This window comes from Zootermopsis nevadensis, unplaced genomic scaffold (assembly GCF_977971745.1).
Source record: "Zootermopsis nevadensis isolate Lab colony 2312 unplaced genomic scaffold, Znev_1.0 Znev_ptg000008l, whole genome shotgun sequence".
Classification (NCBI taxonomy): Eukaryota; Metazoa; Arthropoda; class Insecta; order Blattodea; family Termopsidae; genus Zootermopsis; species Zootermopsis nevadensis.
The window spans coordinates 12,493,776-12,510,045 of NW_028259140.1; the positions used below are offsets into that span (position 1 = coordinate 12,493,776).

Here is a 16,270-nt window from a genome sequence, read left to right on the forward strand (position 1 = left end):
AGATTGGAAGAAGTTCTATAAAATAGTATTTTTTTGTCAGAGAAACTTCTACACAATATATTTGGCATCATGACGAACGCATGCACACTTCAGCATCATCTCTTGAGGACATATTGGTGTGAAGTGTAATGGAGGTTAGGAATTGAAGTATCAAAGTGACTGATCATAACCTATTTGTACACTTAATACTTGTATTCACCATCAATGTTAAAAACAATATTATAAAAATTCGGACTGGTTTAGAATATGTGGTTCAGATTAGAGACATTGTGGGAAGTTTGATGTGTTTTAAGCAGAGTTTTAGACACAAAACCTTTATAACAGATCTGGCATTGGTATGGTCTCTGTCCCGTGTGGTAACGCTGATGAATAACAAGTGTTGAGCGCTGCGTGAATGTCTTTCCACATTGATCACAGTGATGGGGCCGCTCACCAGTGTGTGTGCGCTGGTGCACTTTCAGGTAGCTTGCTTTGCTGAATGCTTTACCACACATAGCACACACATTTGGTTTTTCACCAGTGTGAATCCGACGATGAGCTCTGAGTGTCTCATTGCTCGTAAGAGCCTTACCACACACATCACAAAGAAAGTTGCTCTCCCCATTGTGGCTCCGAATATGAAGTAGTAGAGAGCGTTTGTATGTGAAAGACTTGCAACAGGTCTCGCACTGATAACGCTTGGGGTCCTGTCTTGAGTCTGGGTGGTGGGCTCGCTTATGCCCCATCATATTTGTTTTAGATGGATATGCTTTGCCACAAATATCACATTGATATGGACGGTCACCAGTGTGCACATTCTTATGTCCCTGTAGCTCTGTATTTGTGTGGAAACCCTTACCACACATGTTACACTCAAATTTGTATTGGTTAAAATGCCGTTTCTTGTGATTCACAAGGTGAACCTTCTGAATGCATGAGTAGCCACAGATATCACATTCATGGACTTTCTCACCTGTGTGAATTCGCTTGTGATCAACAAGATAGTAGGAACGCTTGAACCGTTTGTTACAAATATCACATGCATATGGGCGCTCCTCACTGTGACACTTCATGTGGATTTGTAACCGTTTGTTTAATGCAAACACTTTTCCACAAGACTGACACTTGAATTCCTTCAGGGTGCTGTGAGTCCTTGAGTGAGAGTTGAGCTGTGCACTACTGATAAACGTCTTGCCACATGCACTACAGTGGTGAGGTTTGTCTCTGGAGTGGGTCTGTCGGTGTGCTCCTATTTGCCGTACACTACAAACCTTCCCACAAAACTCACATACCACTGTGGGATGCTGAGGGCCTTTGTTGTTTTTGGCTTCATCTGACTTCACATGTATGTCATTTGTTACCCTGAAAGCAGAATAATTTTTTAAGCAAACATTTTTATATTATAAATTATATTCATACTGATACTGATAGAGAGAAATAGTATTTATAAATAAAACATTCAAGGCACTGACGTGCCATTCAGGTAAGTCATCATAATCATATATTATCTCTGAATTGAATGTATCACATAGGCTTCTATACATTACTCTGCATATTTCTGTGCTCTTCATATTCTTAATTATTGGTAAGTGGCCATAAAATGTTTCTTACCTCTAGTTTCCTATGAATTTTAATTTTCCAATACTATGCTTAAAAGTTATTATCACCACTTACTTGTATGTCTCAGCAGAGCAAGCCTTGCCCATGTCCCTCCCTTTATTCATGAGTCAGTCACCTCCCTTCTCTATTCTTCTAGCCAAGACATTAAACCACCACCAACCATCACCAAATAATTTATGAAGGCACCCTAACTACAGAGCCCACTTGTATATCTAAAGCACTGGAACACCATCCACCATAACGTGGTATTGTCACACACAAATGAAAACAAGTCTGAACAAATGTTGTGGAAGTTTAAAGACTTAGAGTATTCTCTGTGTTCAATAGATTTTGCTTTGTCATACATTTCCACACAAGCACCACATTGCTTGTCCCAATTTTAAAAACACCCTAGTCTTAAGTTTTTAAATTCCTTCTATCACTATTCAAAACCAGTTTCTAAACTTCTAAGTGATTAGTCACTTCATTTATCCTTAAAGAAGTGTAAAAATTATATGAGCTACTTAACTTATCTGTTGATGTCTGGGTGTGGACTAATTTTTGTTCTGAAATATACACAGTGATATGTTGATTTATATTAATATCAGAGTAATGATAAACAGGGGCCAGGTTTGTGAACAGTGAGAGTCATTGGGACAGTTTATATATTTTCTTTATTCACCTGAGTTTGTGTCCAGTGACCATCAGATTTATGTAAAATATTGGTACATTTTTGATATTGCAATAACAATTTAGATCTCTTATGAATTTTCACACACATGAGTAGAAATGGTAGTATAAGGCATGATATAAAAATAATGGCAGTTATTTCTGTGCTAAAGCACCATGCCATAAAGTTACACAGAGACTAGAAGATAAAGCTCCTTGAATTTCCATTATCGTTCCTAGATGATGATGGTCATATTCATGTTTCAAGATGCCAATACTCTTATTCCTGAGAAAGGAACCAATTGTATGTATTAAGTAGTAGCTACTTGGCCTCAAGAACTATTCTGTGGCAAAATGGCCAAGTATGATATGAAGAATTATACTTAGAAGTATGTACCCAGGAGGCTGTAAGGGGTATAGGACGTTGAAAAATGGATATTATAGATTGAAGGGTCTTTTAGGAAATACTGAGCAAGTGATGATGTCCTATGTTCAATAAATAGTAAGGCTGGAACAACATATTGAGATGCAAGGAAGGTAGAAATTTGAGAGAGGCGTTTGTAGACAAAAGATTTATAAGTACTGATCCAGAAATTGGAATTAGCATAGGTACAAACAAAAAATAATGTAAAACTGCGGAAAACTGGACTATAAGCAAATTCAAGGGACATGGAAAGGGTCAGTGAATAAATATAAGGATGAATGAATCATAAATTAGGGGATAGCAAAGATGATAGTGATATAGTATTAATTGGAAATAGAGAAAGTAAAAAGAATGTTAAGATAATATAAATATATACAGAAGTGGACATCTCTGACACTGTAAACTGTAACCAACAGACCTAATAAATGTCAATGTAAATGTCAGTGTTGTGGAGATGTTTAATGGGTGTAAGATAAAATTCCATGCACTTTTAACCTCAGTAATACACAAAAATGAGTGGGCAGTTTACATTCAGTTTGCCTGTATCCACAAGAAAAGCTTCTGTTTTAACAAGAGGCTAAATGAACCTAGGACTATTCTGGATGTGGTAAACAGAAAAATTTGAATGTTAAAAGTACAAAACAAAACAAAGCCATTAGTTTGTAGCAACTCACTGAGTTTTAGCAATTTGTTTAAGCCGTAAAGGAAAGTGGAATTCTAAAGACATGCTGCCTGAGTATTTATATTGAATATGCAATAATAAAGAAGAGCTATTATGCTGATGATTTATTTACTTCAACAAAATTAGAGCAAAGATATATCTGACTGATACTTCCTGAAGTAGTTCGTATCCATTACTCACCCTTAAGATGGAGTCAAATGCAGCACTAAAAACAAAGGGGCACAAAGAGAGACACTATGGTACTTATTCAGACTGCTTTATACACTTGCATAGTAGGGTTATATTTGTGTAATATTCTGAACAGGGATTTTCCTATAGAGGCTTGGCAATCATGGCAAATCAGCCTGTGTGGTACCATTAACATCTTTATGTAATCAGAATATAATAAATTCATAGGTAGTTAGTATAATAATGAAACTTCACAACAGTTACCATGCTGATGTAGACAGGTGACTAAATATTTATATTAGGTTAGGAATACACAATTGTAGATATCTCATCCAAGTCTGTCTAAGAACTGTGACAATATAACAAAATTGATATTCTATTTGTAGTAGAGTTAGTCATCAGACAAACGATAATGCTGAAATTCCCTTGTGCTTGAACACCATGCCATGAAGGTGCCTAGGGAGAATGGAAGTAAAGATCCACGTGTTGTGTATATCAAGTGTAGATGGAAATGAATGGTCAGTTTCATGTTATGATTGTCTTGACATTCACTGAAGAGGAGTCTGTGTTGGTCACCCATTCTTGGTGTACTGCAAAATATGAAAATCTGTACTGCTGCCAGGAATCAATACCTGTCCACAGGCAGTTACTTTATTGACTAGGCAATGTTAAATCTATTTGATAATTACCAGTTAAAGTATCACCTCTTACTGCATTGTTACTGAAAAACAATTCAAATCTGTAGAGAGCTTAGTTTACATTTACTCAAATTATGAAAATTAATTTACATTTGTTGTGTTGGATGCAGTTATGTTGAAACTCCTCTTGTGGTCCTTCTAAGTGAAACAACTGAGAAATGTTCAAATCCTATTCCAGTTCTTGGCTGCAGTGGTCACATTTCTTATTTAATTCAAAAGTGATTTTGATTGTGGTCTTCTTTATTAGCCAAATTATTTATGAAAGTTCAGAAATTTGGGACATGTCTCAGGCCATGAATAGTTTTTTCTTACTATTGTGCATTCTTTACACAGTAAAGCATATAACATAAGATAAACTTCATGTATATGTAATATATTTCTGCCTATCTGGGCTTGCAAGCCCTTGATGAATAAATTCACTGACAGATAGTAGCCTTCAGTTACAGGATACAACTTTGAAGAAGTATCTGGTGTAGAAACAAAATCACATACGTGGCAGATTGGATGAAAATAATTTACAGACTTGAATCAAATAGAACAGTGGCTGAAACAAAAAAAGGATGAGTGTCTTGCTTCTTGCTTGCCAAGTTTTCAAATTAGTGGTTAAGTTTTACTGTAAGAAGCCTTATCAAGCACTTCCAGTTTTTGTACAGTTGACCTGAATACAAAATTTCCTGTAATCTTCTTAGAGTCAAGTGTTTGATCATGCAGTATGGATGTATAGACACCTCAAACTATAAGCAGTATCTTAATAAAATCTATACATTTTTCAGTTTGGAATGGTGAGAAAAAAAAAATTCATCCCAAAACAGGCAGTGGGGAGGTTACATGAGTAAAAGTTGTGTGTGTGTGTGCACACGCATGCAAACACCTGAACATTCTTGGTACTTTGTTTTTCTCCATAAATTATTACATTTGTTGTATCTTGCTACTGGACTGTTGTTTATGAAAATAAATCCCACATTTGGCAATGGATACTGCACAGACTTGAAGAAGGGATAGGATGAATGATGACAACTGGGGTTTTCATCTCTCCATTTTAAATATGGTTTCTGAATTAGACAAAAACAAAGGATAAGCAGTAAAACAGATCTTTATTCTCTTTCAGATTACTTCAAATGACAGAGGGAGAATATTAAATTATTGTAACGTGTCGTCATACGTCCCGAAGGCTAGCGCTGGAGGGGAAGGGCCGCTTGACTCCCCTCCCTGGCTAGGGGACGAGGACTGTACGTGTGACCGCTACAGAATGTTCTACACACCGTATTCCCCTCCCGAGGGATGGTAGAAGCTATCAAAAATTACTAGAAGGGAAACATTCTAGTAGTCGTAACTTCCAGGAAGCGAACCTTCCAGACTTCTTGGTCTGGAAGCTTCTACAGCTGGGCTGGCGATTATAAAAAGGTCGCCTGCAGGATGAGTAGGTCGGCTGCGTGTGAGAGCACCAGGTTTGTTGACCGTGGCGGCTGAGGAGCCAGCGTGTGTCCAGTGGGGGTGCTGAGGGCCGGAATAAATCAGGGTTGACAATTAAAGAGTGTACCAACCTACGTCACATTATCTATATGACTTGGCACTATGTCCTGGAGGTGTAAAATAGGCAAAGACAATATGTCACACACTTTTTACCTATGCATTAGATAAGGTGAGGGGACAGCTTCTAGTCACTTCATTCCAAGGTAAAGAGCTCCCAGCACCCAATAGGCCTTGTCATGGTGGTGAAAAGAAGAATTCCCATAGCCTTTGCAGGAATCAAACCTGGCCATCCATTTCATTATAATGTAAATAAACCCACTGGAAATGGACTAGAGAGGAAAATTTTACACCATTTTAGACAGTTAAACTGAATAACTAAATGTTTCTCATTTGATGTCTCCCAGTCCAAACATACAACTTCAACATAATACTTAAATTGTATGTGCACAGCATTTTGACTTGAATGCCACTAGTAACAATGCAGAAATACTTAATGGAAACTAAACTTAACTGCAATTATTATAACAAAACATGTTCATTAACTGAATACCTAAAATAAAATGAAGCAGTTTTCATTGAACATTCTTCAGTAAATTTTCAGTTTTCTTAAGATTTTAATACAGCAGCTGTGTCATCTCAATTCTTCACACATGAAGATGTAGTTGGTTCATAGTTTATTTAACAATGTTGTATCAACTGCAAATGTTATATATAGTGTGTGTGTGTGTGTGTGGATGAATATATATGGTGAACTGGGAAGAAATGGTGAGGTTACAGTCATGACATTTTTTAAGATGCTATCCGAACTTGTAAAAGTGGCCAACATGTTTGATAGGAATAAGCACGCAGTCTCTCTCACTCATACTCATTTGTCAGTGAACTTAGGTTCTGACCAATGATTATAAGAAATGCACAAAATTTTTCGAGGCCCAGGATAGCAGCAAAGGAAAGTCCTGTCACTGTTCCTAATTGAGAAGAGGTGCCATAGATTTTATATATGATGAACTTGTTATAAATAATTCATATTCTGCTGATTTTTATGTTTAACATCTGTCATCCATATGTTGTGTCTTTCATTTTGTCCAGCTAGTGGTGCATCACACTAACATACTGCTAAACCATTAATCCCCAGGCTGTTTATATTTGGATTACGTCATGTAAATTGGTCAGTCGGAGTTAGGGATGAGGAAGCTTGAGAAGGAGCCACATCAAGGCTTTCTGTTCAAAGTCTGTCTAACCATGCTGGATTCCAATGTGGCACATTCAAATGTCCTCAACACCCAAGATATGCAGCATTCTCAGCCTAGTCAAGGACAGTTTGTGTCTGAAACCCCTCGTTTCTACATGATCCTGTGTAACTGTCTCTCTTCTTGGAACACTTTATCTGTGTGCTGATAAATACTCCTCATTACTGAAGCAGTTATATAAATGGCTGGCAACTGAAAGTTGAAAAGTGGGTTAACCCATGTACACTTACAGTTGTGTTTGCTCTACTCAGGTGCTAACAGTCTTATTTCAAGATATATACAGAGTCCAGGAAAGTGAATGCAAAATAAAACTTATGGTACGAAGCCAAGCAATAATGATTCTGGTTTGTATTTGGAAGATGCCTGGTTTGAACCTCGCCTATGACACAGAGTATTATGACAGGATTTCCATGGTTACTCTTCGTCATTCTGGGTGAATATCTGGATAATACAGTCACTACTTCTCCTCAAATCCATTCAAGCTCATTGATGTCATTAAAAAGGAAATACACTTGTTTGTATGTAATATTTGTACAAATGGAGCACATTCAAAGGTATGGTTCACATTAGAAAAGAAGACATTTCTTCTTAATGAGATTTTGCTATTTCAGTGACAACAGAAATTTGCCTTCTAAGATGGAAGACGGAAATAATGAAGAATCTGGAAAACTATGCTGATGGTTTTAATAATAATACACTGGCATACAAATATTTTCTCATGAATTCTTTGTAATGTGCATTTGTTTGCATTAAATCTGCACTATTTGATAGTTTCCACTTTGGCCACCAGACAGCAGCACCTTGACATCTACTTCTCAAATTTCCTCAGCCATCATTTTGTTGTCACCACTCATAGAACAATCAAAAGTACAATTTTGAGGTTGTGCAGAACAGCACGGCCTTCACATCAAATTTAATCCAAATCCATCCAGTGGTTCTCAAGTAGAATCGACTGGAGAGATGGATGGGTGGACAGACACAACCAACCCATAATGCATTCTTCCTATGCACTTTGTGCATGGAATGCATATTAATAATAATAATTTTTTGATGATGTGCATGCTACATATTACAGTCTGACTGAGCATTTAAATAGTGTTCAAGGTTATTCAAAGATAGTTGTTTTCAGCTTATACATAACAAAGGAACATTAAACAGTTTAGTATACAGATCTATAAACTGAATGACAAAAGGGTATATTTATATAATATGAAAGTTTATAATGGCAAAGGAAACAGTGACATGTCAAGGATGGACATGGTATATACATGGATAATTTTCTCTCTTCATTTACATGACAATTTAGATGCTAGGAAAATACACTATTGTGGACCTGTGAGACATATAATTGAAAAGAAATCATCTGTCTGGAAACTATCACATGTTCAAAAGTATATTGTACTACAGCCTTTTGTTATAAGATATGAACCTCCTGAATGGGACTGTTTTTTTTTAAATAAAAGCATTAACAATTTGTAAGGTCACTGATATTTTAAGCAGAGCAGGGTATTAATCTTTGTTCCTTTAAGTATATACGCAAAATCAAACCATTGGTACCTCAGTGGGGCACTAATATTTTGATGAAATAACAAGGACAAGGTAGTGTGGGTTTATAAATGATGTGGTAATATAAGCACGGGCATTTCTGAATCATCTTTTGATATTTCTTTTGGGTTTGGCATATTGTAGGACAACAAAGAAGGGGTGGTTTCTTGGAGACAGCCATTTTAAATGTTCCAAGATCTTTGCAAATTTCAGGGAATGTTAGAAATAAAACCCACCTCTTAAAGTGGATGATTCAATTACAAATGAATCTGTGAGGTCGTTAGACACACATGAAGTTGTTCTTGTTAATACATAACATTTTTAATAATATCATGATGTAGCAAGACAATGAGTCCCTTTCAGCATATAAGGGCTGATTAAGAATTCTTCAAAATACCAAGATTAAAAAATTTACATATACATTGGAAATCCTCAACATCACTGTGAAATATGCCAATGGAAAACATCTGAATTGAATTTGGAAGGCACACAGTTTGAATGCTGAGAAAGTACACTGAAGTTAACCATAAACATGTTGCAGTTGACAAAAGTAAAATGGAAGCCAAATGACTGAACCATGCCACTTTCAGTGAACCCAAGGTATCTATGCAGGGTGCAGATCAGAAATGACACAGTCCACCTACAAATGACACCTTCAATTCACAACTGAAAAACTATGCTTGTAGTATGCCTGTTCACCATGACTCCTGAGATGTGAGTTCAGGAGAGTTCTGGAAACAAATGTCCTGTTACAGACATGGCACTCATATGGTTTCTGTCCTGTGTGAGATCTTTTGTGAACAACTAGAGTGGAACGCTGTGTGAAGGCCTTCCCACACTGGTCACATATATGGGGTTTTTCCCCAGTGTGTATGAGTTGGTGCACTTTGAGAGTGTATAATGCACTGAATGCCTTACCACACACATTACACACATTTGGTTTCTCTCCCGTGTGATTTCTCCGATGAAGTTTCAAAGTGTCTTTGGTAGAGAATGCCTTCCCACAGAAGTCACACAGGAATTTTTCACCAGAGTGAGATTTCACATGTACCAAGAGGGATTTACGGTACTTAAATCTCTTGCTGCATATCTTACACTCATGAACCTTTTCTGTGGGCTTAGCATCAGGCTCATGAGTTTTCTTATGTGCCATGAGGCTGTTCTTAGATGTGTAGGCCTTCCCACAGATGTCACACATGTAAGGTTTTTCACCTGTGTGTATGTTCTTGTGTTCTCGGAACTCAAAACTTGAAAAAAATCCCTTACCACAAATGTCGCACTTGAACAAATAATCACCAAGGTGTCTTTTCTGATGTGTCTCCAGGCATGCTTTATGCATTGTTGCATAGCCACAAACATCACATACATGGTTCTTCTCACCCTGATGAATCTTTTTATGTTTCGTAACTTCATATGATCTTTTGAATTTACGACTGCAGATGTCGCATTCAAATGGACGGTCTTCACTGTGGCTGCCCATGTGACGCTTGAGCAGTTTTTTGGAAAGACATTCCTTGCCACACGTTTCACATTTGAACTCTTTCTTGCCATTGTGGCACTTCATGTGTATTTTCAGTCTTGTTTTTGTGTTAAACTGTAATTCACAGAGAATGCAAATGTGTGGTTTGATTCCTGTGTGTATATTTTTATGAAACACCATTTCATCTGCAGAAAATAACTCACTACACACTTTACACTTCTCATGGTCCTTTTTCCTCATTTTAAGTTCTGACATGGGTAATCCACTGGCTTGTGGACAGCTGCTTTTCTCTCCATGTTGTTTATGCTGACTGTGCATGCCTTTTGCTGACCTGAAAGAGAAATAAATTTTAAATGAGTGTTTCTCTGCTTTAAAAATTGGTAAAAACTAATACTTATGTTACATAGCAAACAGTTTATAGCATCACAAGGAGCTCTATTAAAGATGTGGTTAAGTGAAGGCCTGAAATTTATCTTTTGACAAGTTTAGAGCCAGCAAGATATGATTCAAGTAAAGGAGCAAAATATTTTTTGGACTATGTTCAGAAGATCAGAACATAAATTGAAAATCAAATCAGCTACTGCTTGTGTTATGGTGCATAGACAGTGATCCAGTTACTCTAATAATCATTATTTTGCAGATAAGAAGAGTGAGACAGCAACATTACAAATAATTTTCATGCTCATCAGAGGCTGATAATATTCATGAATCTATTTACAAGCATTTTGCAGTTTCTTATCGTTCCAGCTGGGTAAAGGCAGTTGGAACATGAACCTAGATACTCATCTTTTTACTGTCTGAGAATGTATGATATGTTATTAATGTCTTGTGAAAACAGGAAGAATTTATTAAAAAAATCATTGGTATTAGTATATTATGATAAATCAATAAATAAGGCACATTTAAGAATAGCTCCAAAACAGCTTACTTAAGAAACCACGAAACATGAATAAAACACAGTTTTAAAGCAATTTCCCTCACCTCAACACACTTATTCCAGAGGCTGAAAGGCTTCTTGATTCCATCAGAAAAAATATTTTTGATTTAGTGTAAAGATGGTGAATAGAGCTATGGTGAAGACATGTGAGGTGCAGCAAGCTGATGGTGAATTTTAATTTCATTTCAAACAAGTAGAAGCCTCAGGAATTCAAATCAGGTTCAGTTACCCAAGTTACCAACCTATTATAAATAAAGGAAATGTTTAGACTTGTAAGGAAAAAAAAGGTATGACTAACATGATATTGAAGGCCTTCAATGTAATGAACCATCCTTTAAGGCAAATGGACAGGAAGAAGAAGACAAGGAGGAGGGTAACCAACTATGCACTACATTTTGAACATCAGATCATTCCTGCTCATGGCCTTCAACTGTCCAAAACATGTGAAAAACCAGAAGATGTAAGAAGAGGACTGTACAATAGATGTGTTAAGGTCTCAAACCTTTACTCTTGGATTCATTTCATCATTGCTTTGGCAACATGGAGATGGAGCACTGTCACTGTAGTTTGTAGACATACCTTATTATGGAATAATATAAAACCAAATTCCTGACTTCAAAGTGCTTTGAATGTCACTGTAGGAAACATTTGTCACTGTTCTCTTTACTTCATACCAGTCCCCAAATTTGTGACCAAAGAAAGTTGTAAAGGAGACCAACATGCACTGAATGAGAAACATTATGTACATGCTTCACAGAATTCTATGCCTCTAATGCATCGGAAACATGAAAGAGTTGTAACGCGTGGCCCAACATTTCTAACTTTTTGTTTTCAGCTTATATATTACAAAACTGTAAACAACACATCACCACTGGTAATTCCAGAAATAAAATAACAAAGAAAAAAAAAAGTAAGACTGCTTGTAGCAAGTTAGAATACATCCACTTTTTTCTGAAATTTATCAAGTTGGCTCAGGATCATGGCCAGTGGTGGGCTTTGGTGTTGAACCTGCAGGGTTTGCTCCCAGGGAGTTAGATGTTAAATGCTTCCATGTCTCTGCCTAAATATTCTGCACTGAATATTTTCTCCTATTATAGTGCATCATTAATTTGCACTTGTGTGTGCCATGTCTAGAATATTATGCTATCATCCACTGACTTTCATTTTAATTGTTAGTTTCCTAATATTAGCCTGCAGGACAGAAAACAAGAGACCTGATGTCATTCCATTCTGTGAGTCACAACACTTAATGGAGATACAGTTTTCACATCATAAGCAGAAAGTAGTGAACAAAGAAACAAACTGGTTTCATTTCTAAAAACACATTGTGTGTTGTTTCCCATTATGTAGTATTAATTTGGTTACCAAGGAATAATAAAAGCAATAAAGCATTCATTTTTGGCTAAAACATCTTAATATGATTTTGACCATCAAATTGATAGATATTTTCATCTTTAAATCATTTATTTTAAACAACCCTGCTAACAAAACAATGATTTACTTGTGGTTTGTATAGATTATATCAGTGTTGCATAATAAAATTTAAAATGACCTAACAGAGATCCCAAAGAAAAAAACAGTTAGATTAGGGTCTGTCTCTATAATGGAGTACATCAACATGTTATGTTTGAAGCTCTTGTAGCTCAGAATTGAGAAACAAAGGTTAATATCGTTCTACTATTCATGTTCTGTGTAAAGTAGCAAAACTTTCTGAAAAATTGAAACAAGAGGAACAGAATTGTTCATGAGTTTTAGTTACACAACTACAAAAGCCTTGATGTCAATTCAGTGTCAATGTTAGAGGCAGATCCTTGGTTTTGATTGCAGAATTATTTTTGAAATGGTCCATGATTCATGATGTTTCTCTAAGAATGGCTAGAATCAGTAGTATAAAGTGACCAACACATAGAGAGACAACGACATTACTTTCTATGAAATCCGTAAAATTTTAAAATGTCACTGAACTTGTTCATATACTTTCCAAACAACTTCACTTGAAATTACCAAAACTATGTAATTAAGAAAAAATAAAAAAGTCACAAAGAAGCCCAAACAAATTATTTGAATGATGCCATATTAAGGTAACGCAATGTAACTGGTATTAGTGTATGTTTATTATATGCTTAATTTTTAATGAAATAACTTCTAATGGGATAACTCATGCAAGACTATTAAGTCCTGATAACCTGAAAACAGGAAATCAGTCACCCTATTTTTTTTAGAAGCCCTTCATTTCTGTGTCCAGAGGAGGCCAAGCAGATTTGCTCGTATATGAAGAGCATGGTAATCATGTTTTTTGATACCAACAGAATTGTTCAACATGAATTTGTCCCACAGGATCAAACTATTAACCAGCTCTTAAACATAGGTGTCCTACAGCATTTGCAGGAGGCTGTTATGTTCATATGTCCAGGAAAATATTATGTTGCTGATTGGTTGCTGCATCATCACAGAGCTCCTGCTCACACTCCTATCTTTGCCCAAGAACACTTTGACTGTGGTCCCCAACCCCTATAATCTACAGATATGGCTTCCAGTAAATCTTTTTATTCCAAGACTAAAACTGAAATTCAAAGGATACGATATATGTTAGACAATTTGGAAATTCAACAAAAATCAAAACATCAGATTATGCAACAGGGGTTTCAGAAATGGTTCCAGCAACAGCAGAACTGCTGGACAAGGTACATTACCTTGCAAAAGGGATTAATTCAAAGATACCATGAAATAGCAAATCATTTTTCCACAATTTGTTTCTTTTACTACAGTCCAGAAACGTTTTGACAGCATCTTGTATATGCATTTTGCACCTTTCCCATTAATTCTGCATACCCTGCCCATCATATCATTCCTGATTATATCACCCTAATAATATCTGGTGAATAACAGAGTACAATTTATGAAGCTCCTCATTATGCAATCTTCTCTGGCTCCTGTTAATTTCTCTCACTTTGATCTCCCTCAGCACCCTGTTCTCAAGACCAAGTTTTGCACTCACAAACAGCAGCAGCTGAAATAAAATCATGGTGTTGAATATTTCAATACATTTTTAGACACAAGATGGAAAAACAACAGGTTCTCAAATGAATGGAAGCAAGCATTCTCATAATTTAATTAATTTAAGATCAAGCTCCAAAAAGTAGAGGCAAGAATATTATATAATATTCAAAAAATCCAAGGTACTACTATGAAAATTTTAGGCAAAACGGGCACATGACACTTAGGACTTGTGTAGGGCTTCTGATGTGTTCGAAAAGCAAACCTTTACAGAAAAAGAGTGATAATAGGACTGCAGTAAACTGTTTTCAATCCTGGCACACAGTATCATAACAGATTCAAAACCTGACTTCTCTGACTTATTTTTTAATATTAAATATACAACATTATTTTACTAAAGATGGTGATCGAGTGGTTAGCATTTCTGCTTCATAATCATGAGGCGTCAGTTTAAATAACTTGGCCCAGAGTGTGGCTATCCTGACAGGGGTACTTTACAGTCATCATTAGTCAGGATGTGAAAAAAGGACCTTCAACATGAAGTCTTGGTCTGCCATTCTGAGGATTAATTTTTGACTACTTGCCTGAATTCAAACATTCAGCTGACATCCTCTCAGTACTATCACTGCATGAGCAAGACCTAAGGTTTGTTGCTATGAAATATTATACTGTGTACCACAAAGAGGTGTTATAAGCACTAAGACTGGGAGGCTTATAATAAATGATGAATGAAAGTAGACATGCTACAAATTCTACACTGTACTCTCTTGTGCCAAACCATGTTGTAAGTTTAAAATTGCTATAGCAGAAACACATTTATCGTTGCATATAGCCAGCCTGCTTTTTAACACAATTTATATTTTTATATAACTCAAAATTCATCTTAATTTTTTAACCAGTGAAGTAGGCCAAAAATAATGGTTTTATAATAATAAGTAATGTGTTCCTAAATGTTCACTTTACTTTTGGTTGTATTGTTGAACTTAATTAGTTACTGAAATATGACTATTAGAAAGAAAGGAGACACAGCAACAAAAGAACTAGACATTTAATTCCATCAAGGTGTGAGATATTTAAACATAATATGCTACTGAGACAAACATTGCAGCACTCATTTTATTTTTAAGGGGTTAATTGTAAAACATAAGTACATGTGAAGCAACATAGATGGTTTTCTGTCTTGTAACCAACACATTTTCATGTAAAATTTAATATAATGCATAAAATGAAATACATTTCTCAATGTACTATTGGTTTTATTCAAGTGTCACATTTATATATTTTCAAAATCTGATCACAGTGTCAGTGGGGGTTGAAGGGATTGAAGGAATCAGGGACAGAATGTGAAATTTGACTGAATAGATATACAAGAAGATTTTCAACATAATACATGTCTGCTTTCCATACTACAAAGCACTATTCACTAAACCTCATACAGAATAACTGTCTTGAATATAGGTGTATATTCTGTTTGGGAATTTGTGTAAGATGAACTTCATGATGCATAACAGAGAGATAGTTATATTTGTATTCTTCAATTATTCTTGATGTTAGTTTGACCTCCAGTCATCCCATGTGGCACTTGCAATAAATTATATACTCAATCTGCTCTGCTTTGAGCTTTGTCTTCTGCAAATATAGCCAAAATCAATACAACCAAGTAATACTAACTTTTGTGTTAACATCATTAAACAATTTACCAGTTATTAATGATTCTTGTAATGCAAGTTGAGTGATGCCCTTGACACAAAGCCCTTGTTGCATATCTGACACTTGTAGGGTCTTTCACCAGTGTGGTAGCGTTGATGAACCACCAGAGAGGTGCGTTGTGTGAATGACTTGCTGCATGTTTTGCATGAATAGGGCCTCTGCCCTGTGTGGGTCACACGGTGCATACTCAGAGTAGTAATCTTGGAGAATGCTTTCCCACATACAGAGCATGTGTGTGGCTTCTCACCTGTGTGCACAAGTCTGTGCAGTTTCAGTGAATTGTTATTGGTCAATGACTTACCACAAATGTCACACAAGAACTGAGTGGCTGTGGCATGGGTTTTGAAGTGTGCTACTAGATACCGCTTGTTTTGGAAGTCTTTACCACACTTGTCACACTGAAAATGTTCGAGTTCAGCTGGATGACATGTTTGCCTGTGTGTGAGCATATGAGATTTGTGAAAAAATGCCTTGCTACACATGTCACACTGATATGGTTTATCACCTTTGTGAACATTCATGTGTCCCTGTAGTTCAAAATTAGTGAAGAACCCTTTACCACACAACTCACACTTTAAACGAAATTCACCCAAATGTCTCTTCTTATGAACTTCTAAGTATGACTTGTACACAGCTGCATAGCCACAAATATCACAAACAAA

At 36.2% G+C, this 16,270-nt stretch overlaps 1 protein-coding gene across 1 annotated transcript; it reads right to left on the reverse strand.

The window, feature by feature from the left end:
• Positions 1 to 7,608: 7,608 nt before the first annotated feature.
• On the reverse strand, positions 7,609 to 15,608 carry LOC110829215 (uncharacterized). Its single transcript, XM_022062726.2, has 2 exons — positions 10,946 to 15,608; positions 7,609 to 10,295 (listed from the first exon to the last, which is right to left on the reverse strand). Exons 1-2 carry the CDS (start codon positions 11,083 to 11,085, stop codon positions 9,140 to 9,142), a joined length of 1,296 nt encoding a protein of 431 aa, XP_021918418.1. The 5' UTR covers positions 11,086 to 15,608; the 3' UTR covers positions 7,609 to 9,139.
• Positions 15,609 to 16,270: the final 662 nt, after the last annotated feature.